We start from the raw sequence: 25,640 nt of genomic DNA, 5'->3' as shown, positions 1-25,640 counted from the left end.
TTTTCTTTTTTTTTTTGCCTTCTCTCTTCTATTTAGAGTCTTTTACTCTAAAGCCACCTCAGTGGCGTCGGGTCCGCCGGCGCTGAAACGGACAAACTTTTTGTCCTGGCTCAGCTGAGCTCGAACCCGGCGCTCGACTCGATGGCGTATAGCAGCTTGCTCCTCATCAGGTGTTGGTCGCAGAACTCTGGGAGCTTGAGCAGGTTCATGCAGGTGCTGGCTGTAGGGAGGCGCTCCAGGTCACTTCCACCGTTGTGAATGCAGAAGGCTGGATAAAGCTCCTGTAGGCAAAAAGAAAAAGAAAAATCACTGGCTACATATATTTGAGGGCAGCTGAAGTGTCTCTGGATGTTTCTAATCCCATTCTACAACAATAATATATATATATATATTATAACAGCATATTTGAGTTGAATTTGCCTGCTTATCATAGCTGCATTTAGTTACAGTGCTTCATTTAGGTTTGATTAACTATTTATTGCACACGTTGTGATTGTGCATATCTTCCAAACCGTCTTTTCGATCCCAGTGACGTCCGGCGTTAATTAGCCACGCGAGGTGGATGAACGCCTACAGAGCCAGACGGAGAATGAATCAACACGTGTCGGTAATGATCCCAATTTCCAAACCCATCCCGATTAAGCAATAAATGTCAAATTCCACAAGGGATTAAACGTGTAAAGAGCCAAACGAATAAAGCCAAAGTATAAATTTAGAAAATCAGCTTAGTGCTTTGAAAGATATTGAAGGGGGAGACGGGCTCACGGGTTGACCCTTGGCTGAGACGCTGAGAGGATGGTCGTTTCATGTTGTCCATCTGGCATTTTTTTTTTTTTTTTTTAAATCAAACCTCGCAGCTGATGAGGCCACTTCATCTGTAAACTGTGACACTGACGGTTTCCATCACGAACAAACTACTCCGCCCTGATTCCATTACGATATTTAACGTTAGACTATATGTCCCACCGGCTATGCTTACCCAATTAAATGGCCCTTCAGGGGCTTTGCCGTAATGACCCCATTTTTCTGACAATTACCGTATTAAACTATCATTGCCTATTGAAAAAGTATCATTACCACAACTATCATTTTGAGGAGAGGGAAAAAATAAAAAGACAGCTTCCATCATCTTTTTTAAATGGCTTCTCTTGACAGAGCTATTTCTCCTCTAATGAATCCTGGGCAGTTTTCACGACAGCTAATTAAGGCTTTGCTGGCTTGAGCCGAGGGCCAGGTCAGGGGGTCACCCCCCCACAAATTACCACCCTTTAAGTCTCAAGTGAGGCATCTGTGTGGGAGGGGCGGTGCGTCTGAATGCTGGCCAAAGTCAAACTTAGTTAATGAGAAGGGAGGGGATCATTTAAAGCTTGAAGGATTTAAAGTTTAGTGTTGTCACTCCCAAGTTTAAAGCGACACAAATATTTTCTTGACTAATGGCAGTGAGAAGAAAACTTAATCACAGTCATATTTAATGCATTAGAAGAAGCATTTCAATGAGGCTAATTTGTCAGATTAGAAGGAGCTTTTAAAAATAAAATTTAAGCAGGTATTAAACACACTTTTTATTAAGCCCGTATTTCTGTCTTGAAAATGTTGTTCACTGGTCTGACATAGTACTGTAACTTTAAATAATGCGTTTTTATTAAATATGTACAGAAAATCACCTTAATTAACAAATTAAGGCTTGAAATCAGTGTGTAATTAATGTGTGCGTTTCACTTAGTGAAGTGAGTTACTGTAATGAATGAACTTTCAATGATATTCTAATTTATGAAATACAAGTACATTACAGTGCTTTGCAAAAGTATTCACACCGCTAATTTAAGCTTTTGTGACAAACACAAGCTGTGTGTCCATCCAACTGTCAACTGAATTTCGAGCAAACCTTTAAAAATGTCACAAGAAAGAAAATGCAAAATTAGGCGCGTTTCCATCTACTGGTTGGGAACAAATTAACGTTGACGTGACACATGGATGTAATAAACAAGACGCACAGGTTGCAAACTTGCTCATCACACATATCAGAAAAATGGAGACTTCTTCCCTGTGAGATGGAGTTTTGGACTTTAGAGTTTTAGAGTTTCATGCCTATGTTAAGGCAAAGAACCACCAGCGGATGGGAGTGTTTGTCACATCAGCTCTTATTCTGCAAGTGTGTTTCCATCTCCCCTTCAGGAGACTGACTCGTTTTTGCAGAAGCCAAAAACCACCTCAAGAGAGCATAAAAACTTTTTTTTTTGCTAAACTGACAAAGTTATTTCAAATTCAGCCATTTCCATCAACCCTTTCTAATGTGATACTTCAAAATGTGCATAAAAATTTTTTTTTATTAGAAAATATATTTTTAAAATTATGTATTACTTTCCTTCCTTGCAATTATGCAGTACTCTGTGTTGGTCTATTATATCAATTCCTAATTACACACATTAAAGTTGGTTGTAATGAAAGAAAAGTGAAACAAAATTCAAGAGGTATGAATACTTATGGAAGGTACTATAGACTTGCAGCTGCTGGTGGGACAAAGTGTGGCATAAAAACTCTTTAATAGCCCTGACCAACACTTTCTAGCATTTCACTGTACCTTTCTAAGTGTCCCATAAATCAGGTCAATGAAAAACCTGAATGGCTTCCAATTAGGACATGGTTTTAGATATAATTTGCTGTAATGATTCAAGACTTTTAAAATGATATTCAGAAGCAGACAGACGTAGTTTCGAGGCAATTTATCCTCGTGGCTATAGCTGCTTTCTGCCACGTGACCTAATCGGGGAAAAAAGGTGAAGAGTTTAACCATCAACCAACTTCAGAATGACAGTATTTGTCCAGCCAAGGTCTCCAGACACACACAGAGCTGCAGACAGACTTCTTCCACAGAGGAAGGTCACGAACTATAACACAATAGCGAACGTGGCGATAAGAGTTCACCGCAGAGACCTTCTCTAAGCACGACTTATAGGAAAATTATCATTATTAGGCTTCTTATCAGTCTGGGTATTTTGATAAAGGCACATTAACTGAACTTCTGTCTGGTATGGAAACCTGCTTCAAATAGGAGTAAACGGGATGAAAACGTACAGGAAGTAAAAGAGGAAGTCTGCGTCTGGAAGATTGCTCACCTTAAAGCCTAGCAGCGGAGGTCTGGAGCAGCTGGTGACAAACTTTAACAGTTTGCGCTTTTCTTCATCTGTAAATCCTTCGACCACTTCCCAGAAGATCTGAATAACAGGGTGGTTAGCAGAGTATCCACCTAAAAGAGATTATTGAACAGAAACCACATTACTACCTCATGTTGTCCACGATCAAAGCCTAATTAAAGAAAATAAGTGAGCGTAGATTCATGAAAACTGTACAAATGCAACACATGAGATGTAGATCAGCTTTGGGCCATAAGGTCCATTAGGAATCCAGAGCCTAATTATACAAAAATAAAGACATGTAAAGACAAAATTTATATTTTGAAAGAGATATCTGAGCATTAGCTAAAAGGTTCCAATAGTATTGTGGAGCTCATTTTTGCAATTAGATAACTTTTTGTACTCATTCCTTCAGTTTTACTTGCAAAACACGTGTGGTTTATCCACACCAATCCAATAATGCAACAAAATAAAACAGAGGGGCTCAATTTAGACCTTTTTGTTAGCTCAGCTGCCAAAGAGTTTTTAAATGTTAATTTCCTAATAAATAAATAAATAAATAAATATCTATGCTTCAAATAAGGGTTCAGCAAAGCTTTTGAAATTAAGCTAACACTTGAGCTCTTCCTATGTCATACCTATGAGATTGCTTTCATAGCTCAACTCCTATTGTTTTGGCAACATTTACCTACATTACTGCATTTTGCAAGTTTTCCTAAGATTGTGCAGCCCTAATAAGAACCTACCTGAATAGTTTGTGAAGTTTTTCAGATCATCGAGACAAATCGGAACATGAGCCCCAGATATCAGCACCTGACAGGATGAGGCAGGAAACATGTTTTTTAGATGTACGCTATAAAAATAAAATCTCATCTTTCTTTGGTTCAGTAATTCAGTACCTGGATTTCCTGCTGATCAAACATGCGGAGCCACTCAAGGTTGACCACATTGGCCAGACCCTGTCTGAAGGCCAGGCAGTGAGGCCTGATCTGTTTGTTGAGCCTGTAGTCAGCCACTAAATGGATGTAAGCTATCCGGTTGGCTGTTGTCACTGGGATATCTTTTCCTCCTGGCTTCAGTTCAACCACCTGGAACAGACACAAACGAGGCATTTACGGAGCTGTAGTCATTACCGGGGTTTCTGCGCATTTATGTTGAACTTTCAGGCATGGTTTTCCATAGTTTTCTCAGTTCTTTGTAGTCCATTTGTAAAGTAAAAATACAACAATTCTACAACAAATATTGTTACAGTGCTCAGAATGTAAATACTGAACCTGAAGAAAAGAAAATGAAAGAACAAACAGAAAAAAGGAAACAGGAAAAGAAAAGAAGAAGAACTGGTATAATGATGGACGGTAAACAAACTAACATCCAGAGTTATAGATAAATCTCCATGAATTCAAAACTAGCACATCTGTTGATGAGCTCAGGTTGAAAAATGCTTTAAAAGATATTTGTTCATCAGACCTACAGAAAGCACTAATCAGGACCCCCATGATGCATTCTCAACAAAAAAAAAAAAAAAAAAACCCAAAAAAACGAACACTAGGCTTCAGTGCAGCAATGCTGAGAACACACTGGCATTTAACGTAATGGGGTCCATCTAATCTGTTCATTCCCGTAGTGCTGCAAACTCCACCTTTCAGGAATCCATTTTCTGCCTTTTCTCCCTCCCACCAGATTCTGATTATGTGCTAATGTAAGAGAATTACTGCTGTTATCTTGCTTGCTTTGGCTATCTCACAAGGGCAAATGCAGGGCAGACTGCTCCCGGGTGTGCCTAATCTTCCACAAATTGTTTTCCTCCATTGCACTCTATTTGGTGACCAGAAGGGCCACATTGTAACTCTGCTGTTTCAGGTGTTGTTTGAGAAGAGCTAATAAGACACGTTAAGGTCCTGAGCAAACAAGGGCTCCCATGTAAAGATCGGGTCTGAGCACAGCTTTTGGAGAGAGAGAAGGAGACATGCTTAAGAGCTGTTGGCTGCTTCTGTCATGCGTGGCGTGAGATAATTTGTGGAGCGAAAGGCAGGCTGGAACGGTCAACAGAGCTGCTGCGTCCTCTGCACTGCAGCAGGGCTTGGAGCGACAGCGGTGACGTGCTTTATCTCTGTCAGGGCCGAGAAGTGGTGCATCAGGCGGGAAATGAATTATTAACGCCACAAAGAGAAACCAAACAGGAGAAAGAAACAGAGCTGAAAAATAAACACACAAGAGCCGCTTGTCGTACTCGGTTGGTCGAGTTACCTGAGCTTCTCCCAGGTCGTTGTTGACCACAGTGAAGTTGAGACCCAGTTCTTCCACATCGCCCTCGTAGCTCTTGAGGAACAGCAGGTTGCGATACATCTCAGGGTCTAAAGAGGCAAGGTGATGGATGTCCACGTCTGCACTGGTTCCCAGAAGTTTGGACAGGAAGAAGCTGGCAAAGGGCAATTCCACCAGCATGTTCTCGTAGAGAGCCTGAGGAGAAACACCAACCTTAGTAACGAAGCCCTCAAAGTTTTTTTTTATTTTGTCATGTTAAATCCTCAAAACGTGATGTTTTTGAGTGATAGGTCAACACAAAGCAGTGCAAGACTGTGCATGGTTTTCACATTTCTTAAGATAATAATCTCGAAAGTGTGGTGTGTAAATTAATTCCACCTCTCTGAGTTGTATAGAAACACCTTTATAGTGCAATTCTCCAACCTCTGAGGACTTTTCACTTTTAATCCTAAAGGCAATTTGTTGCACCGGATTTTATTTAGGTGCATCAAAATAAAAAGAATTGATAAGCATCAATCATTTTTCTACTCCACAATATTACATTATTTTGAGTTGATCCTTTGCATAAAACACCCTTAAATCTGAGGTTAAGTGACAGAATATAAAAACGCCCAAATGGTAGAAATATTTTTTGCATCAGTTGAACTATACGGACAATAGTTTGCGTCAAGCACTGTCCGATAAGAAAACATTCAAACTTCCTGTTGAACACCAAAGTTTTACAGCAGTCAAGCTAAACCGATCGCAGCGTTTGAGATCAAAACAGAGTCCAATCAATCTTGAACACGGATCTTCGGCTTCTTCCTCCCTCGATTCAAACTTTATAAATGTCGATTCTCACCTTGACCCTAAATGCAATTAAGAAGTGCAACCGGGCAGGTGACTCATAAAACCTCTAAGCTAATGTACTGGAATAGTAGAAAAAGAGCCTATTGGAGACATTAAAATATACAGGTCCTTATAAATGATAGCGCTAAAAACCCTGACTGCATCAGCTAAATGGATTATAAATCTAGAGGATTTCCATAATGCATGCATCTTAAACACACACAAATGCATAAATCACAGCTATTTTCTAAACACAGGTTAACTGCGCAACTTCAAACATTGTCTATTTTTTATGCAAAATAATCCACTTAGTGTTACTCTCGTGGCCGGTACTAATTTCAGACCATATGCGCTGCGTGGCCCCTTGAAACCTATCAATAACACTTGTGCCGGGAAGAGGCAGCAATAAGTATATGGAGAAAACTTGTAGCCTTATTTTTTCAATGCCACCAACCTTATTTATGAGTGTTTATTGCCAGAAATTGTGCCAAAATGACTCGGGTTGGAAAGAATTAATTATTATGGCCCGGAGCCTTTTAATATAAGTGAGTGCAGTGGCAACGCAATTAAAGCAGATCGTGGCACCATCAGGTGGAATAAATGCCAGCGGCATTGCAGGTGCGTTCTGTTAGCTGCCAAATAAATTCCTTAATTTACAACATTATGAATCAATAAAATTATAATGCCTTTCACACGCATCTTTATCAATCAGAGCAGCAAAGCTTTCACGCGTCTGCAGAGAGGATGCCGGGCTCGGGGAGGATCAGAGCGATTACGAAGTGAGAAGAAGTGCCGCTGATGAGGGCGGAGGTTTGGCGGTAATGAGACGGGGAGAATCTCTCACGGCTCGCACCAGGACGCATACGAAAAAGAGGAATCTTTAGGCCAAAGCCAGAAATGCAAAGCAACCCTCTGTGTATGTTTTCAATGTGTGTAGCTTAAATCTTTCAGCTTGTCAGCGGGGTGGACAAGTGAGGAAGAGGGATGATGGCCGGCCTCTATTCTGATGCTCAATCCCATTTCAGTGAGTACCCCCAGACAAGCCACTCCCGCCTGTAATACATCACCTCCACAACAATGGCACGCCTCGGACATTAATTAAGAATATTAATCTCCTGTGTCCTTTGAGCCGCAATGTGCACCGCGCGCGCTGCGGCAGCGGTGATGCAATTCCAATCCATATAAACGGCTCGCCTTTCATCCAGGCAATAACGGGCACTAAACAAATATCAATACGCCTCTCAAATGGCCACTCAAACGTCCATTTTTATGGAGAAAGAGGGACTTAAAGGTAGGGTTAATTGAAAGTCAAATTCAAATTAATTTCCCTCAGCCTAATTGCCCCGACCATTAGCTACAGAGAGCACAGCGCGATAGATGCAGGAACTGTGGGAGCAGATTGATTGCTTCTCACTTCAACAGAACACAGAGAAGAAAAGGAAACAAGAAGAGGAGGAGCAGGAGTTACGGCGCTCCGGTAAGTGGACCACACCGTCCGAGACTGTTTAAGAGAGAAGAGCCCTGGATGTTCCTGACTGTAAAACAGATCAAAATGCTATTACCACATGCTTTGAACGCTTATTTATGTCCTGTCTTTGTGAGGCCGTTGATTTAATGCTGGCCAAATGCAGTCGCTACACAAACAAGAGGTAGGAATCATCCGCTAATGGAAGCCCTAATTGAGAGGCGACCGCTTGTCATGAGGTAATTCCTCTTCGTGTTGAGATGATAGCTCCCTCATGAGGAAGGCATCTTGATAAACAATCATCACCACTTGCATTAGGGATGATTTAAAAACATTAGGCTCTAATAAACAGCTGCATCAGAGGAGTAAAGGAGCAGGCAGACGTCATCTTACTGCATAGTTAAATTCCAACTGGAACCGCTAAACCTAATTTTATTCAAGAGTTTAAGAAATGTAAGCTTTTGGAACAAATAAAGTCTAATTTTATACAAAAACACTGCATGATCTTTACATTGTCACATCTAACAAAGAGATCCACTGATCATAATTTTGTCAAGTCTATCTGAACAGCACATTTCAGCTGCCAGGGAATTCAAAAACGTAAATATTTCCAAATCCATGTTAGAGATTCTTTTTTTAGCCTTAGTATGATAAAATATTGCTCTCTTTAGCATCACATTTTCCTTTTAAATTGTTTCTTACATCACTGTGCTTCTTCTAACTTAATTATACATTTTCTCGCTTACACCAAAATAGCCAACTTTGATCCTTCTTTCCTCGGTAATAACATCCACACTGAAAAGTGTAGTAGTTGGTGTTTCCTGACAGTGGCCAACTGCATTCACTGGTCAGATTCTTGAGTTTCTATCCGGCCACCTTTAATCTGACACACTCACCTTTCCAAGGATCCTGCCCAGGAAGTAGTAGTGTCTTGTGAAGGAGTCGCCCACCAGCATCTCTGCAGCAGGATTCGGATACAACAAACCCTCGTTGGTGGTTTTGAAAAAGCCCTGGTTGGGATTGAAGCCCGATTTGAGAAGCTCGTTGAGGAACTCGCGAAAGATGCCGCCTCCGTCGATGCCTGCCTCATCCAGACCGTGAGCGTTGAGAAGGTGGACTCGAATCCTCTTCTTAAGGTCCGGTTCTGATTGAGTAACAAGTCAAAAGAAAACGAAGAAAAAGAAGGATTTACAAAAATATATTTTAACAACTAATTTATGATCGTCACTCTTGAGCCTTTTAAAACATATTTTGTACTTAATTTACCCTTTCATTTGTTTAAAAGCAATTTCTAGCAGGGACATTAGCAATCTGGCTATTTACCTTCCGAGCTTATTGTGGTTATAGTTATTTTTCTTCTAAATAGACCTCAGGAACAGGAAACCTCAATTGATTTTAAAGCTGCTGTTTGTATAGTTGTAATGTGTTAAGTTAAATAACTTTTCAAAAGCACAAAATTTAAATTATTAAATGTTGCTTTTTGTCATTTAAATTGTTTTTAATTGCTAGAATGTTTCCATTCCTCTTACAAACCTTACTGCTTTTCATTGTAATTTTAATGAAAAGACCCAAACACAGCAGGGAGCACAAACTGTGAGGTAGAAGAAAATTATACTTTGTTCACAAATTTTTCACCCAAATAAAAACCTGAGAACCTTTTGGATTATATGCAAAACAATGTGAGATCACCTCATGATTTCCACATCAACCGGTATGAATATTTAGTTGAAGGATAAAGTTTAAGGCTTTCCCAAGGCACGGTGAGCATTTTGAAAACATCACAACAAAAGAAGAAAAGGCTTTTTGTTTAACAAACATTATTTACAAGACTTGCTCATCCTGACCTACGGAATATTCAGATCAATTCTATACGAGGTTGTCTTCCAGAATAATAAATGTAGAGCGATAAATCAGAGCAGCTTTAACTTATAGACACACAAATGATATAGATCATGTCTTCAACCCAGGTCGCCTACTACTCTTTTTAATCAGAGTGCCCCCATCATCCAAGTACCCTTTCAAACTCAAACACAAAAGAGGTGACTTAAAATAATTGATTCGGCTTTTATGTGATCCATTATAATAATCAGAATCACAATTATGCTTTACTGAAATTCAATATGCTGCCCGAGGACGGAGGTAACCTTCATCTTCTATGCAAAATCTAACCCTTGTCCTTAATATCGGAGTTTTATATAGCTTAACAAGAGTTTCAGTGGCAGCATGGGCATCTAGTAAACCATCTCAGTCTTATGGTGTTCGTCATCACGGCATAAATGAAAAAAATAAATAAATTACGGAGCAGTTACAGAACGGTTTTCCAGACGTGTGCACGGACTTTTTAAGTCCACCGCAACTGGCAGTGCTTTTACTGAAATGACTTCGACGCTCGCCTCACCGTTTTCTGGGGAGAGTTTATCGTAGGCGTCTTCGTAGATGTAGTTGCGTCTGATGGTGACATTGATGCCGTCGGGGAACGGCCCATCCCCCTGCACGTCACGTTTGTCCACAGAGATCAACCTCTGGAAGATCTGGAGGGAGGACGTACATCCAGCGATGGAGTTGGTAACAAACTACTTTCAGCTGAAATCAATGCAAGCTAAACACAGCTTTATCTATGATCATTATATTGATAGGTGAAGAGGTTTATATTAGCAAAAACTTTTTCTTTAACTGTAACCCATTTATACATCACAAAATAAAAGAAAAAAAAAAGGATATTTGAGAGGTTTATTTAACTTCACACCTAGTTATTTAACTTTGACACAAGATATAGCTGGTTGATGGACACAGCAAAGGGGTAAGTTGCAAGTAACAATAAAATAACAAACCTTATATTAGACATTAATTTATTATGTATTGATATGACATACTGCACATTGTTTTGACACCAGCAGCATCATGCCTGTTTATGTCAGTGCTGTATGGTAGCTTTTAGCTCCTTGAGGACATAGCCATACTGCGTGCTTCAAATAGTTTTATTACATAAACAAATTAGCTGTTCTTGTCTTGGGGAACACATGGTCCAAATGATGTTCTTGGCGCTGGTGTTAGCTAGCTCGTTAACTATGATGAGCCCTTAAGGTAGCATTTTCTGGTTCAAACATGTTAGGCTGGATGGATGGATGAGTCTTCTGTTGACATTTTTTGTGAAGTGCCTCAGTTGCATTTAAAGAGACGGAACCAAAACGAGTTGCTCTCAGTCGCACCTCAGGACTGGGATAAAAGATGCGCCAAAGGAGATAACGATAACGAGGGATTCAGACTAAAGCATTGTACTTCCACTTTATACAGACCGCAACTGAATGATCTAAATATGGAAAGGAAGGATTTAAAAGCATGAAATTAACATTTATATGAACAGGAGAGTTAGTACTGAAACTCTGAGCTTTTTAAGACATTCCAGAAAACCTTTAAAGGGGTAAATTCATAACGGTAAAACCAAAAAAGGATAAATTCGAATGTTTGATTATGATTCAACTCTTAGGCTTGTGTTGCAGTTTTGTGTAGTGGTGGGATACCTTGACTCGCTCCTCAAATGGAACAACAAAAGGCAACTCTGTGAGGATGGCCAGGTGTCTCTCTTCAGACACAGAGAGCTGCGGAGGCTCAAAACCAACTGCAGAAATAAAACATGCACATCTTGTTTATCAGGACTCGGTGTAGAAAATATCTTTTCAGTCTTTTTTTAAATAAATATCTCAAGACACATGCAGGTAAACTTAAAAGTATTCATAACACAAAGAACTTCAGGTCTAGAAAGCCGGTCAATAACCCAACTAAATCTCGTTTTATGTATTTTCTGTAACTGTGTGCATGAGCTAAATGAGGACTGCACTTTTCTGTCTTTTTTTGATTTTCTAAAACCATCTAAGTTAATGTTTGATTAAATTCAAAGGTTCAAAGGAGGGGAAAAACAGCCCCAATTGCTAAACTGCTCTTTACCCTGGTCGTTCAAATGCAGCTCAATTATTCTGCCAAATTAGTCAACCTGATCTGCATTCTCCCATCAGGTTTCCATCTTTGAGGAAAAATATGGCCTCCGAGTGGTCAATACGTACCTCATTTATCAGCGCTGGGCCTGTCCATTTAAGGAAATGAGAAAAGGCCAGACAAACACATGCACCAGATGTGGCTGAGTTCATCAGGTACTTTCACGCTAATTGAATTTATCTCATACAGGCTCTGAGTGTCATTAGGGAGATCATACACACATTGTTATCTGCCTGTTTTCACACTATATGTCAGAGAAAAGCGCTGTAGTTAAAAGTGGGCCTAATGAGCCCTGCATGCATCCGTGTTTCCATCTGAGTGTGGCTAAATGAGAGGACCAGCTTGATTTGTGTTGGCAAACATAGAGGAAGAAATCACTGATTGCGTGGGCAGGCGAGAGGACCCTAACATCACATAATTATAAACTGCTTAAATGAAATACTTAATGATTCGAATGAGATTAAAAAAGGTTGACGACACAATTGTAACATAAGCTTTGAGTAAGTAGGGACACAAAGTATGGTTTGAGTTCTGTACTCAGAACATCTACAAACAGTTTTTTTGGGGTTTTTTTTGTGGAATCCATCTTATACATTTATATCAAATTAAAAAGTAGCCTATATTACCATCAAGCGTAGACTGAAGAGGCCCAATGCGCCCCATCCTTCTTGTTCTCCACACGTGTCTTGCTGATGGGACATAAAGCTGGGTGACCTACACAGAAATGAAGATGAAGATCATTTTGTGTTGAAGATGAAGAACCATAGTTGCTTTAAGGTTTCAAAGATTACAAGTTTTTCAACATTTTCAGTTTCAAAACTTCCCTAGACTCAAATTTTGGTTTCTTTTTTTTTTTTTTTTTTCTAAAATTTGGAAGAAAAGAAAAACTATTTCTTTTTTGTCTTAAAATTTGAGTGAAATTGCAATAGACAGAACAATGTGGTAAACTATTTATCCATATTCTGCTCAGTTTCTCTCAGGTAGACTGTGTGGATAACTCACCTATGACAGAAGACACTTGTAAAAGCACCTAAAGCATACTGCTAATTTTAACAAAATATATATTTTAGTACTTAACCTGCAATTTTTTAAAATGCACTCTATACTTTTTTTTTTTATTTGTTAATCTAAAAGATATTTGAGACGGAAATCAGAGCTAAAGTTAAAATGCTATGATGCAGGTGGAGCACCTTATCGGCCCGGATGTTGACCTCCTCAGACAGCCAGTGACCCACTGGACAGAAAGGTCGTCTGATGTCACGAGCTTTCAGCATCTTCACCAAGTTAGTGATGACCTGTGTTGTAGATCAAAAAAAAAAAGTCACATTAGCATCTTTCACTAAAACAAATATATTCATAATAGTTGAAAACAAAGTGTCCAGTGAAGCCTTTTTGTTTTCTTTTAAATGTCTCTTGAACAGGATGAAGTGCTTCATCGTAGAGGGGGAAAAAAGCAATTTGAGAAGTCAGCCATTAGTGCACCATTTATGGGGAGTATAAAAGAAAAACGACTTGTGCCGTCCCTCAATGTCCAGCCTTGTTAATTACCAGCGAGGTCTGCTGACATCAGCCATCGGACAGAGAACGCCAAGGCTTTACAGCTCAATGTGCTTTGAGTACAAGAGTGGCCGTCTAACGGGACGTTAAAAAGAAGTTAGCTGGCTTTGATGTAATGTTGATGGTTGGTATCAGGAGTTTCTATAAATTATATTGCCATTTTAAAAAATAAATAAAAATCAGAAAAAGGTTTTTATACCGTTACATAATGGATACAAGCGAAGATCAAGTTCTTAGAGCTATAACAAAAAAAACAAGACTTTCTCATTCAATTATAATAGGCTTCCTTGTTGCTATTGCGAAAAACACATTCAGACACATTTGAATAATGTCACGTATGTCATTGACGCAATAACACTCAAAGCCCGGTCCATTTCCATATGATACCCCAGTTGGATTAGCTCAATCGAAACCCTCCTCTCTGAGGCGTGTCATTTTCATAGAGCGACAATCAATCCCGGCCAATCACCAGGAGGCAACCAGAGTCCGCAATAATGGCGAGTGCAAAATGCTGTAAAAGGTGCGTGGAGATGGGCTCGGAGCAGACCCACCCCCTGACTCTGGGAATGAATAAGCATTCCTTAATTAGCCCATCGGGTTAAGTGCAAACCTTAATGGGCCTTTCCCAAACTCCTCCGTGACATCGCTCTCCAAACATGGCCAAGAAGAAAGTTCCATTAGCAATATTAATACAAGCTTAGTTGATCATTTTCATTCAATTAACTTCTTTCAATTAAATAGATAGCTCGACAATGGGGGCGATAAAAGATGGAGAGGGACGGCTGATGACACGAACCAAACATTAACGTGTTAGGGGTCAGCGGCGTTAAACCAACTGTAAATCCCACTGTTCAATTTGGAAAATGCATTTTCCCTGCTCCTCACTTCTTTAATGGGTCGTTTTAGCTGACAAGAGGCCTTTGAACTGATCTTTTATGAAAACTCCCTCGACGTGCTATTGGAGTATTTGCCACCTCCTTCTAAATGCTTGTGTTCACTTCTAACAGCCAAGAACAAAAGTGACTTAAGGCCCATTTCCTTGAATAAACAGAAGAAAGAAAAACGAAAGAAGGCCTTGAATGAGAGGATTGAAGTCGATCCTGTTTTCAGCCTCATTTCCCCACAGTAAACAACCAGAGCTCGTTGTCTTTGCCCACTCAGGCATATTTTGCCAACTTCCACTAACAGATAATCATCACAGCATCAATGCACATAGAGACTACACAACAATTTAATGACAACAACACACAGATTACGCAGCACACTGTGGAAATAGTGTGTTTAATTAACTAGCAGGATAATCACCTGAAATGTATCCATGGCCACTGGGACCTTTTATTCACCTTGAAACTTAAAGGGAACAACAAAAATATTCAATTTCTTTTTTCATTTTGAATCTCTGTTCAGGAATAACCCACAAACCAGGAAGGCTGAATTTTGTCAATAACTGAAAACTGATGGAACATCTCTGACTTGAACAAATTTTATATCACCATGGGATGAGAGGCTGATGACCAAAGTCTGAACTATTCAGGTCGACAGAATTATTCAGTGGAAAAACCAAATCTGGTCAGACGATGACCTAAATGACAAATATTCTATTCGTATGAGTCAGTGTGTGACTTTCAGACTTCATAACACTGTATGAGGTCCTGATCATAGCAGGCTGTATTAGCAGCCTCATGCTGTGGCGCTGTTATGCTTTCATGTTAAGGCTTTTACAGTGGCCGTCTGGGGCTCAGTGGATAAAGTGATGGATTTGAAATTAGCAGGTTGTGGCAGCTTCATACTGCCACATTTACATATTCCCCTTCTCAAGACACTAAACACCAAGTTGCCTACCAATCTGCGTACTAGTGTATACATGCGTGTGTGACTGGGCGAATGTGGGTGTAGAGCAAAGCACTCTCTGTGGTTGGTGTGACTGGAAAAGCATTCCATAAGTTCAGACCATTTACCATTTTTACCATTAAAGAGGGAGACTACCAAGTGACTGAAACTTGGAATTCTTGTTCCAATAGGAAAATAATCCCAAACACACATTGAAGCTAATTTAGAAATGGATAAAGTGGCCTAATATTAAAGCAGTAGTATGTAACTTTTACAAAAATATGCTTTTAACACATTTCTTAAAACTGTCTCCATGTTTTGACAGTATGAGATAGATGTCCTGTGAAGTCATCAAGCTTTAAAGTCAATAAAGAAACCTGTATTAAAAGCTGTCAAACATAAACTATATTTATACATAAAAAAAAAAATCACTTTTAGAAACACTAGAAATGTATAGAATTGACTAAAAAGACAAAGAAAATCTATTTCTGTAAAATGATCAATCAGAATCTGAAGGCATAAAGGATTCATGCTCAGCTTTAATGAATTAACTATATTACATACCTTGAAGAGCTGCACCCAGCGCTTCTGCTCGGCCTGGATGCGCCGCTGGACCTCGGTGTTCGTCTTGACGCCCACGCTGCGGAAGGCGGCCATGTACTCCTCCCTGTGCTCTGCTTTAGTCTCGGGGTAGGCCAGCTTGATGATTCCCAGGCATGCGTCTCTCAGGCAGCGGGACAAAGTCACCAGCTCAGACAGAGTGAAGGGCATCATGGAGGACTGCATCTGACCTGCTCAGAAGGAGAACGTGCTCAAAGTCTTCTAACGAGCTTCGACCTCTACAAGCTGTTCAAGCTGCTGTAGACAACTCATTTAGTGAACAAGCGATTACTAGAACAAAAAAAGTAATTTAGTAATAGAGTAACTTTTAACTTTAGTATACAAACTCAAAAACAGGTCATTTGCTGAAAGACCAAAACTCTCAGAGCAGCATTGAAGACAAAACTGTAGAAAAAAAATATATACCTTGCAATTAAGATGACCAACTTAACTTTTCACACGTTGGTACTAGAAGTGTGGTTTTAGCTGCAAATGCATCCATTGTAACAAATAATCAAGTGTTCACTAAAGAAATCCCATGATACTGCATTTGAGGCAATACTAAGGTTTTTTTTTTTCTTTCTTACGCATTTAATTTCTTCTTTTGAAAATACATTTATTTATTTTCATTTTTTTTCTGTTATTGAATAATATATGCTTAAGTGGTTTGATGAAAAAAATCTGCATAATGAACCGTTTTTTAAAACAAAATCTGAATAGTCATCAGAATAATCAATCACTAAAATAATCATTAGTTGCAGCCTTAATTTATGGGTATCAGAGTAAAAAGGGCTGAAAGCATACACACACCAGACTTCACTATTTTAGTATTTCCATGATGTGCTACTTTGGTCTATCACATCAAATTTAATAAAATATGTTCTAGGTTTCTCGGGGTATAAATACTTATACACCGCTTTATATGACTTTGGTTGCCATATAAAGGAGAAGTATTAAAAAAATAATTTGGAAACAAACTTGAAGTTGATATTATATTTTCTACACCACCTAACTTGACAGACTTATATGCCCAGTACCTTCCATTTCATGCCCAAAGAACTCGCTGTCATGCACAGAGATAAGCGAGTGACTGAAGAGAGAGCTGAAGAGGTAAAAGAGGGGAATGATCCGGTTCGAATCTTCGAATGACATGGGGGAACCCCGAGAGATCAGCTGGAGCAGCGGCACCATGGAGCTGAGGAGGAAGACACGGAAAAAGCAGAAGCATGATGACACCGTCGACATTACGTGCTCACTAGAGAGCAGAAACAGCCATAGTATCTTACCCGGTAATCATTTTAGTTGTCATGGAGGTTATCAGGTGCCACAGATGCCTCAGGAAACGTGCATTGAAAGCCAAGCTGTACAGGAGTCTGCAGACAAACAACGAATGAATAATAAACAAGATTTAAGACAGAAATGCATTAAAAGGCAGTTCAAATGACACAATCGGGGCAATAAACAATAAAATTACTCTCAGCCTAACGGTCCGCAGCGCTAAGACTGTTAACTTTGCCTCGCTTTAGCAGCGGACACAGAGAAAGAAAAAAAAAAAAAGAAGATTGTGACCAAACATTTCAGTTATAGAATCTTCTTGGCCTTTCCCTCCTTTTATGCATTGCGAGGGGCCAAAAGGAGATTAAATGAGCCATTAAGCTTTATTTAGGCGAGGCACCTTCCATTAGTAAACTAGTTGCTGGCGAGGGTGCCCAGCTCAGGTCATAAACAGCCCCACTGGCTTCCTGCTGGAGCCCCCCCACCCACATTTAACTTAATGGCCAGGGAACCAGGACAATGGAGGATGGAGGAGAAGGAGGAGGGGCACCCTGGTCCTTGCTGTGACCCCTGATGACTAGCATGCTTCCACACTCAGGTTGAATTAGTTGAGAAACACAGAAGGAGCCACATACCTCCCTGTTGTTGGACTCAGCAGGCTGAGGCAAGAAGGTGTGAAGGGGTTCTTTGTTCCAGAGTATTTGTTTGCATATACGCTGGAATTGCTCGGTTTTTCACACCGAGGGTAAGTAAAGGTGACAGTAGAGTGGTAAGTAAGCTAAAAGGCAAAATGAAGCATCCCTAAATATAATAGGCCCTTGTCTAGGAGGGACAGCTGTAAAGACGCTATCCTTTAACACAACGAGGAAGAGAAAACATCCAAATCCTCAATATAAGCCTTTAATTTCCAACCCTTCCGTTTCAATATATCAGAGCTCATTCAGAAATCCTAAATTAGAAATGAACATTAGGGGGCAGACTGTCAGGCGAACCCTCAATAAGGCATGAAAAATGGTTGGTGTCGAGCACAGACCATCTGTCAGTGCAACAAGGCTCAGAAGAGAAGCACCGAGCAGCGCTGGGGGCTCATAACAAGTCGGGCTGGTGTTTGATTGAAATGAGAAACAAAGCACTAAATGCCAGCTGACCTGCTGATTTACAGCCGAGGGGGAAACCGAACCCCTCCCCAATTTCAATCACGGAATGAGGCACTAATAAACAAAGTCAAGGCATCAATAGGGGGTTGCATGTACGTGCGTGCGACGAGCGTCTTGATAAATAATGTCTGGATCGTTTCATTTTTGCTGCGATGAAAAGAAAAACCGTGTCCGATGGTAGGCCGGGGTCGGATCCGAGACCGGGAAACCAGAGCGAGTTTCTGCCTCAATGCAAATTAAATCTTCATCATCAACGTCATTATTTCACATCAACACAAAAATCGCAGCAACCATCTAAAAGTAAATGTGGACTGCTTCCCATCAAAGGGAACCAGTTAGCAGATTGGTGTTATGCTGGGAAATTACACCAAATATCTAACTTTACCAATTAGAGAGAAATTACAACACGCTCAGCAGGACAAACAGAAGATCAACTTATTGAGCGTGTTAAAAAGCAGTTCTCCAATTAAAACCAGCAAAGAAAGAGAAATTTAATGAGACATTTTCTATATTTATTACAAAGGAAGTGTGCCGGGCCTACTGCATGCAGCCAGTCTCTCCTTTTTTTGCTGTAAAAGCAGTAAATCAAGACCGGGATGCAATTTGCTCCCCTTAGCCTCTTGTAAAGCTATCCCGTCCACTCCTGCAGCAATTAATCTTCCTCCGTGAGCTAATTATTTTGTTACAGATATCCAATAATGATGGAAGACGAAGGACAGGATTTATGATAAAAGTAGAGAAGAGAGGGAAGCTGTAAAAGAGGACAGGGATTAAAAGAGAAATCCTCAAGAACTCTACAAAAAATTAAAACAACCTAAGTTGAGTGTCCTAAAAGAAGTCTTTTTTGCATTCATCTCTGTGGAACAGCTAAGGCTGAGTCAGACTGGATGGCGAGCCCATGTGAACATCGACTTAGTCTTGCCACATATTCTTAATCTGTGCTTTAACTAGACCACTCTAACTTTAGAACATTCTTTGAGCTGGATAATTAGCACAGACGTTCCCAACACTAATGTCAGCGTTCACAGTTCATATTTCTAAAGTACATTTTCAAAGAAGTTACATGAATGATTAGGGATTCCTAAAACACTTAAAAGTCTAATGGGTTTAATACTAATCTCCACCAATCTGATGGTTGAATAGACTAAATAATAGATTAAAAACAATACATGTCTTTAGTTACATAATTTAGCAGCAAAATAAGTCTTTGAATTGACAATGTTGCTTATTTTCTCAATATATGGTTTTAATAAAGTGAAGTCACTGCAATTAACTCAATTAAATCTTTTCATTAAGCCCCACTACTACTCTTTAGCTGAATATACAGTAAACTAAAATTACCACTGTGATATTTATCTATTCGTCACCAACTCTCCCCATCAGATACAACTCAACTAACAGGTAATGACTCCACTAATGATTAACTCCGCTGGGTTTACTGTCCATGAAGGTGGGTCTAGCTGACTTCCTGTTAGCCAGTGCCTTCCATCCTAAGCCGTCGCTGACATCCATCCCAACCCTAATGTAATTAATGAGGAAAAGAGCTAATTTCCCTCGTCCAGAACGGACGGCTTCCTTGACATCTCTGCCGGTTGTAAATGCCAGTGGGTGCAGACCAATGATAGCTGCTTGTCTAAAATCCCCATTAGCTTCATTGCTGAATGCGGAGCAGCAACACATAAAACAGTTTTCCTCTCAGTCAGGTGGAATCCATGACTGATTGGGGAAATTATTGTAATAGGGTTTAGTGCCTGCTTCACATTATTTAAAAGGGATTAAAAAACATAAATTGAGTGTGTGTTTACATTATGAAAGTCCATTTAGTACTTTGTGAATTTACAGCGGAGAAGACAGACAGATATGTCCGCCAGCAGTGAAGGACGATGCCCTGACTGCTTTTTAAAATCAAAGGCATTTAATTGGCCAAAAACTCTCGAGTGTTTCACGATCGCAGTCGAGTAAAGAGCCACTAGAACAACAAAAGAGAGGAAATACAGTAATAAACACCAGACAGAGTGCTAAATCATCCTTTCTGTGGATTTCTACCTGACTTTTGGCACCATGAGTCGATGCTGCACCATGAGCGTGTGACAAATGGATGCCATCATGGTGAAGACCTCCTCGCTGGCTGAGTCCCTCCAAACCAGGTTCAGCAGGGCATTAGTCTGCTGTTTCGTGTCCAGCTTGTGGATGCATTCCTCCGTTATCAGCTGCACAGAAATGCGGCTGTTGTCCTAACAAAGACGTGTGGGAAAAAAAAAAGAGAGACTTATTACCATAACCCATTTTTAACTACAATTAATGTCCGAATACATTTTTTTTTTCCAAACTATAACTACAAACATTAATGTATTCCATTCATCGTGGGATTTTATGTGATAGACACTCAATAAAAAACCTGGAAATGCAGTAGTCTGGTCAGAGGACAAACTTTAGTTTTTTGGCCTTCATAAAAGCTTCATTCAAGTGTTTGTATTGTCACCAGTTACATATACATATATATGCTTAAAAGTTTGATGACATCACAGAAAAGAAATCAACAGGATTTATTTTGCAGGAGTTTCATCTCACCTTACAAAACCCAAAACACAAATTTGTTTTATTCCCTGAATGAAATAAAACATTCGTTTTCACAAAAAAACAAACAAAAAAAAGTTGTTGTTTTTTTTTAGATAATATGTGTTTTTATGTGTTGGTTGTACCTGCATGGGTGTAGGGTGCATGTCACCATCGTCATCATCCTCTGAATCACTGTTCACTTCCGGCCGGCTGGTGCTTTCCGACACCGGAAGCAGCGGCAGTAGAGCCTCCAGAGCCCGAAGGTAGAGCAGGTGTCCCTCCTCTGACAGCGAGCCTTCGAACATACACCCACCATTACTACGTTGTTTATTGTTTAAGTTTGCGTACTTCACCGACATAAGGAATTAAATATGCACAGGAAAAATGGTCAACTTAATTGTGTCACCTACCTAAGCAGTTCTCTCCTGCAGAGAGGACAAAGTAGAAGAGCCACGGCGCCTGGCTTTGTGCTGCCGAGAAAGAGTCGATGGTGACCTGCAGGGAGCTCAGGAAGGCCTCGAACGGGAACGAGAGACGACGGTCCGACAGCGCCGGGATAAAAAAGTGAAAGATCTGCTCGGTGAACGGCGCAGAGATGAACTCCTCGGTAAACGCCGCAAATACAAACTGCCTGCGAGACAACAGCCAAACATCCCTTTGAATGCAGTGTAGAAAAACGGCAGATCAAACCGGTTTTGGTTATTGGGGTTGTTTCAACACAATTCTGCTTCATTGGCGTTCTAACCAAACAATATCGTCTCTCCAAATAGGAGTGCTTTGTCTAACTTAGTCAATAACATCTTGTGGGGCGAAGCAGAGATAATTAACTACTGGAATCACTGTGTGCACAAGTTTGTCTCCATCCTGCTGTGCCTTTCTTCATAAAAGAAAATAAATTCTCCTGTCGTTATTAGAAAAGTCTTAAACTGAGTGTCAACAGTCTGATATTCAGCTCAAGAATCCAGTGGATCTTTTATGACTTATTGTCAGTGGGTCTCTTATGCAATTACTGCTTTAAGACTGATGGAAGAGCATACAGACACAAAACTTTTATTTGATAGGAAGAAGCAATAAGCCTGCAACCTGAACTTACACGCTTAATTCTCCTGTTGTTTTCTGTAGATATTGCGGGGACTGCATACCTGGACACCTTTTGAAATGCGTTCAATATCTTTGTTCATAATCATCTGCTTTCCAACTGAGGTAGTTCTTTTACTGTTAACAATCTAAAGCCTAAGTTGTTTTAACTTTATCCAAACAACTTTCAACAAGGGTTTCTTTTCCCAACAATGACCAGTTTTTGAGTTCAGCACATTAAGTAATCCCTGCCTGGTAACTCCCAACTGCTGTTAGCTGGAGTTATGTCTTTTGCAGTTTACACCAGACATATCGTTTACACCAGACATGTAAACAAATGTGAGCAAAAAGCAGAAACACAACTAAAATGGTTGTAAAAAATATTAAAAAAATTCTGTGTACCTTGCGCCTGTTGTGCAGGAGGAGTAAGTAAAGTGCAAAGGTTTGAGGATGTGCTCCAACAGTGTGCTTGCCAGAGGAATAGAGGGAGCATCGCTGTACTCCAGGCTGGAGGGCAGTCTGTGATTTACAAGACTGTACAGCGACTTGTAGTATCCTTAAAACAAAACGAAAAAAAAAAAAAGAAACAGAAGAAATTAGGCTGCATGAAAACTACACCAACTACAAATTAAAACAAACTAAATGTTTAGGAAAAGTTTATTGCGCTGCAGTAAATTATGTAATTTTTCTAACCATCTCACAAAAAAACTCAAACTGAAGTCTCAAGAATTTGAACGGCCTCAGTCCATGCAAAAAGAGTAATATTAAGGTCAATCTAACAACTTTGTAAATGTTTTAAATGTAAAAATGCATTTTATTTCAATGCACCGCCAGCTCACCTTTTTGTACCATATAGTGCAAAATCTGCTCAAGTAACGAAGCTACATTGTTAGCATCTGGAATAACAAGAAGATAAGTTCTCTCTGAAGAAAAGATTTCTAACATCCGCATGGGAACAGCAACATTTAAACTGTCATCTGGGCAGTTTTGCAGGAGTCTGGGAGAAAAAGAATAAGTATGTAAGTCCATAGAAAGTTTCATCTTCTTCATGGCAATCAATCAGCATCCTGTGTTTGTGTGTCCAGAACCTTACCTGCAGCAGAATCCCAGGATTCTTTTGATCTGAAATACACACGTCTGTTTCTGGGGACTGTTCAACAGCTTCACGAACTGACTGTTGTGTTTCACCAGGTTCTGGCATAACCATATCTTTGCAAACACACAAACAGGCAGATATTTAACATAACATGGTAATTAAAGCACGATCAAAAAAAAGCACTGGTAGTACTGCATTCTTACCAATCTATGTGCGTCCACACTTTGTCTGTAGAAAAATATAAGTCGTCTCGATAGGAGGCATAGAGTAGAGGCAGCCATGACGTGCTGCGTTCCCTCTGCCTGGGACTGACTGACAGACTCATCAAACTTAGCTCTCTGAAAGGCATACTGAAGGGAAGAAATACAGTAATTGAATGAAAACACTTGTTCGGTGAAGCTAAACATAAAGAAATAAATTGTTCAAAATTTTCCTTATAAAAATCTAAAAAGTAAATACTAAAAATAAAAGTTTGAGTCACTTGAGAAATCATAAATTTAGTCCTACAAAACTTAAGAGCAGATCTACAGACTTGCCCCCTTTCCAGGTGATAATTAATTCCAGGTGTTCAGATTCTGTCCTTAGTCTTCTTCTAGTGGAAATATATCCTAAAAAGTCTCCCAAAAGCAATGCACATACGTCATCTTAGTCAGAGGTTCCTTTTAATGGAGAAACACAGAAAATCTGAGCTCCTTTAAGGGCAGTTGACCATCAGCTGAATACGGACATGGCCCCTTTGTCTCAGCAGATCAATGAGTATGATGTGTGAGGAAAAGGTTATTTGTGGGCACGTCTTTACTGTACAACGATGATTTGAAACAGATTGCAGATAAATGGCTTATTCAGCTCAGTTTTCTGGCCAGAAAAAAAAGGCCAACTGAAGATTTATATCACAGTACATGGTGTGAAATCAACCTCTTAAGCTCATGTTTTGCTCTTATTACCACTCATGAATCAGACTATAATCCTTCAGGGAGCAACTCACTTCCAGCTCAAAATGGACAAAACCTGCTAACACCTCGAAACATTCATATTTGCAACTATTTCTCCAGCAGAAAGACATCGGAATCAACATAACATAATATGTTCCTAAAGTGAATAAAGAAAATCTGTTGATGTGGAGGAGGCAGACATACCTGTTGCTTTAGGTCTTGGTAGCCACGTATGTAGGACTGAATGATGATTGCGTTTTTCAGCCTTTTTCTTTCTTCCTAAAGCAGAAAAAAGAAGCAAAGCTTAAAAATAACACAACCATAATTCAACAGATGAAACGTTAGTATTATAATACTTATTTGAACAAATATAAAGTGACAGAACAGACAAATATGAGGATCCATTATTAGCTAAAAAGTTAGGAATTAACGAGTTACCAACATGAACTGTTTAAATGAGTCAAAGTTTTCATAAGAAATGTAAAGTTAAACTGTTACTTGAAGTGTCACAAAAAGTGTCAAGTATGACAGGCAGCGGAGATAACACTTACACATTAAATTTGTTCAAAATTTTCTGGAAAAATTCAACACAGTGATCGCTGTTTTTAAAAGTCTAAATCAAACAATACAAGCGTTAATGTAAGGAGTTACTTTCCATTTATTGTTGAATGTTTCTGGCGTAGCAACACACTGCACTGTCTGGTGACACATATTTGAATGAGGATTTTATAATGTTGAGATCTGTTTTTAAACCATAAATTGTGAGATGAACCTAAAATAATCTCTACGTTTTTCAAAATAAGTATCAGTGTTGGAATATTGCCACACATATATTTTTCTAACACACTACATCCTGGATTAAAAAGATCTTAATGTTTGGTTCTCTCATATATGTCATAAAAGATTACCTCTCTTTTCCGTCTTTCTTCTTGTGTACGATGCAACAAGGAGGCTTTTTCTTCCTGAGGCAAGATAAGTTAAACAATATAAAGGTAGTGTTTTATTACTGGTCTATTTTTCTGCAAAAAGCACAATCGCGTGAGTTTTGTTTTTGAGCAAATGTCTCCACGTTGTATTGATGCTTACCTTTTTACTCGCTCCTCCCAATGACACCTTGGGTCGTGTTTTGAAATCTCCCTCAAAGCTGAACATTTTTAGATGATTCCCAATGACTGATTCAGACTTTTTGATGAATTTCTAAAAGAGAAAACGAAACCAGGTCAGATTGAAATGCATCAAAACTTCTCTGACGACCCTGGACTAGGGCTCAAATATCGAAACAACCTTGTTTCATAGCACGTAAAGCCTTCACACAGCTACCGTTTTGATTCATGTGCTCAGTCAAGAACTTTAGTTATCAAAGAAATAGTTAGCAGTCTGACTTCACCTAGTTTCTCAAAGTGAGAAGTCTCAATTTGGCAGCAACAATAGTTAGCTAACTTAGCTACTGTAGCTCATGACTCAGCAGCTGTCAGGGTTTTTTAAGGGGGTGTATGACTTACGATACAACGTGTGAACCGAAACAATGCCAATATACAACAAATAATGATCAAACACAACAATATACAATAATATCCGTGTATTTAGCCTGATTTTGTTCGCGTTAGCACTGAAGCTAACTAGCCACCGGCTAAGAAGTCAGAGAGGCTAACTTTACGTGGGGATTCTTTCTACCCCCATGTTCTGTTTGACATCATTTAAATTTCAAAATAGACACCAAGAAACACCATATCTACAATCAATAACCTTCTTACCTTTAACTTGTAAAATACGAAGTACAACAGAAACACTGACACTGAGAAAGCCAATTGTCAAGTCTTCTTTTCCTCCACTCTGGAAATCATCACAACACAGAAACAGTTAACTTCTTCC

The 25,640-nt window shown here is 39.5% G+C and overlaps 1 protein-coding gene across 1 annotated transcript; it reads right to left on the bottom strand.

The window, feature by feature from the left end:
* On the bottom strand, positions 1-25,640 carry ube3c (ubiquitin protein ligase E3C). The gene is made up of 24 exons (XM_007555626.2): positions 25,523-25,640; positions 24,855-24,965; positions 24,677-24,730; positions 23,973-24,047; positions 23,040-23,186; positions 22,834-22,949; positions 22,580-22,737; positions 22,143-22,296; positions 21,074-21,294; positions 20,807-20,958; positions 20,151-20,338; positions 16,959-17,045; positions 16,710-16,867; positions 15,637-15,863; positions 12,876-12,980; positions 12,312-12,399; positions 11,214-11,311; positions 10,091-10,223; positions 8,589-8,836; positions 5,382-5,594; positions 4,034-4,222; positions 3,881-3,947; positions 3,117-3,247; positions 1-281 (listed from the first exon to the last, which is right to left on the bottom strand). The coding sequence occupies exons 2-24, from the start codon at positions 24,918-24,920 to the stop codon at positions 111-113; spliced, it is 3,246 nt and encodes a 1,081-aa protein (XP_007555688.1). The 5' UTR covers positions 24,921-24,965; positions 25,523-25,640; the 3' UTR covers positions 1-110.

The sequence above is a fragment of the Poecilia formosa genome, unplaced genomic scaffold (assembly GCF_000485575.1).
Source record: "Poecilia formosa unplaced genomic scaffold, Poecilia_formosa-5.1.2 Scaffold71, whole genome shotgun sequence".
Taxonomy (NCBI): domain Eukaryota; kingdom Metazoa; phylum Chordata; class Actinopteri; order Cyprinodontiformes; family Poeciliidae; genus Poecilia; species Poecilia formosa.
The sequence above is the reverse complement of the archived record's forward strand: the minus strand, read 5'-3'. Positions and strand labels throughout refer to the sequence as shown.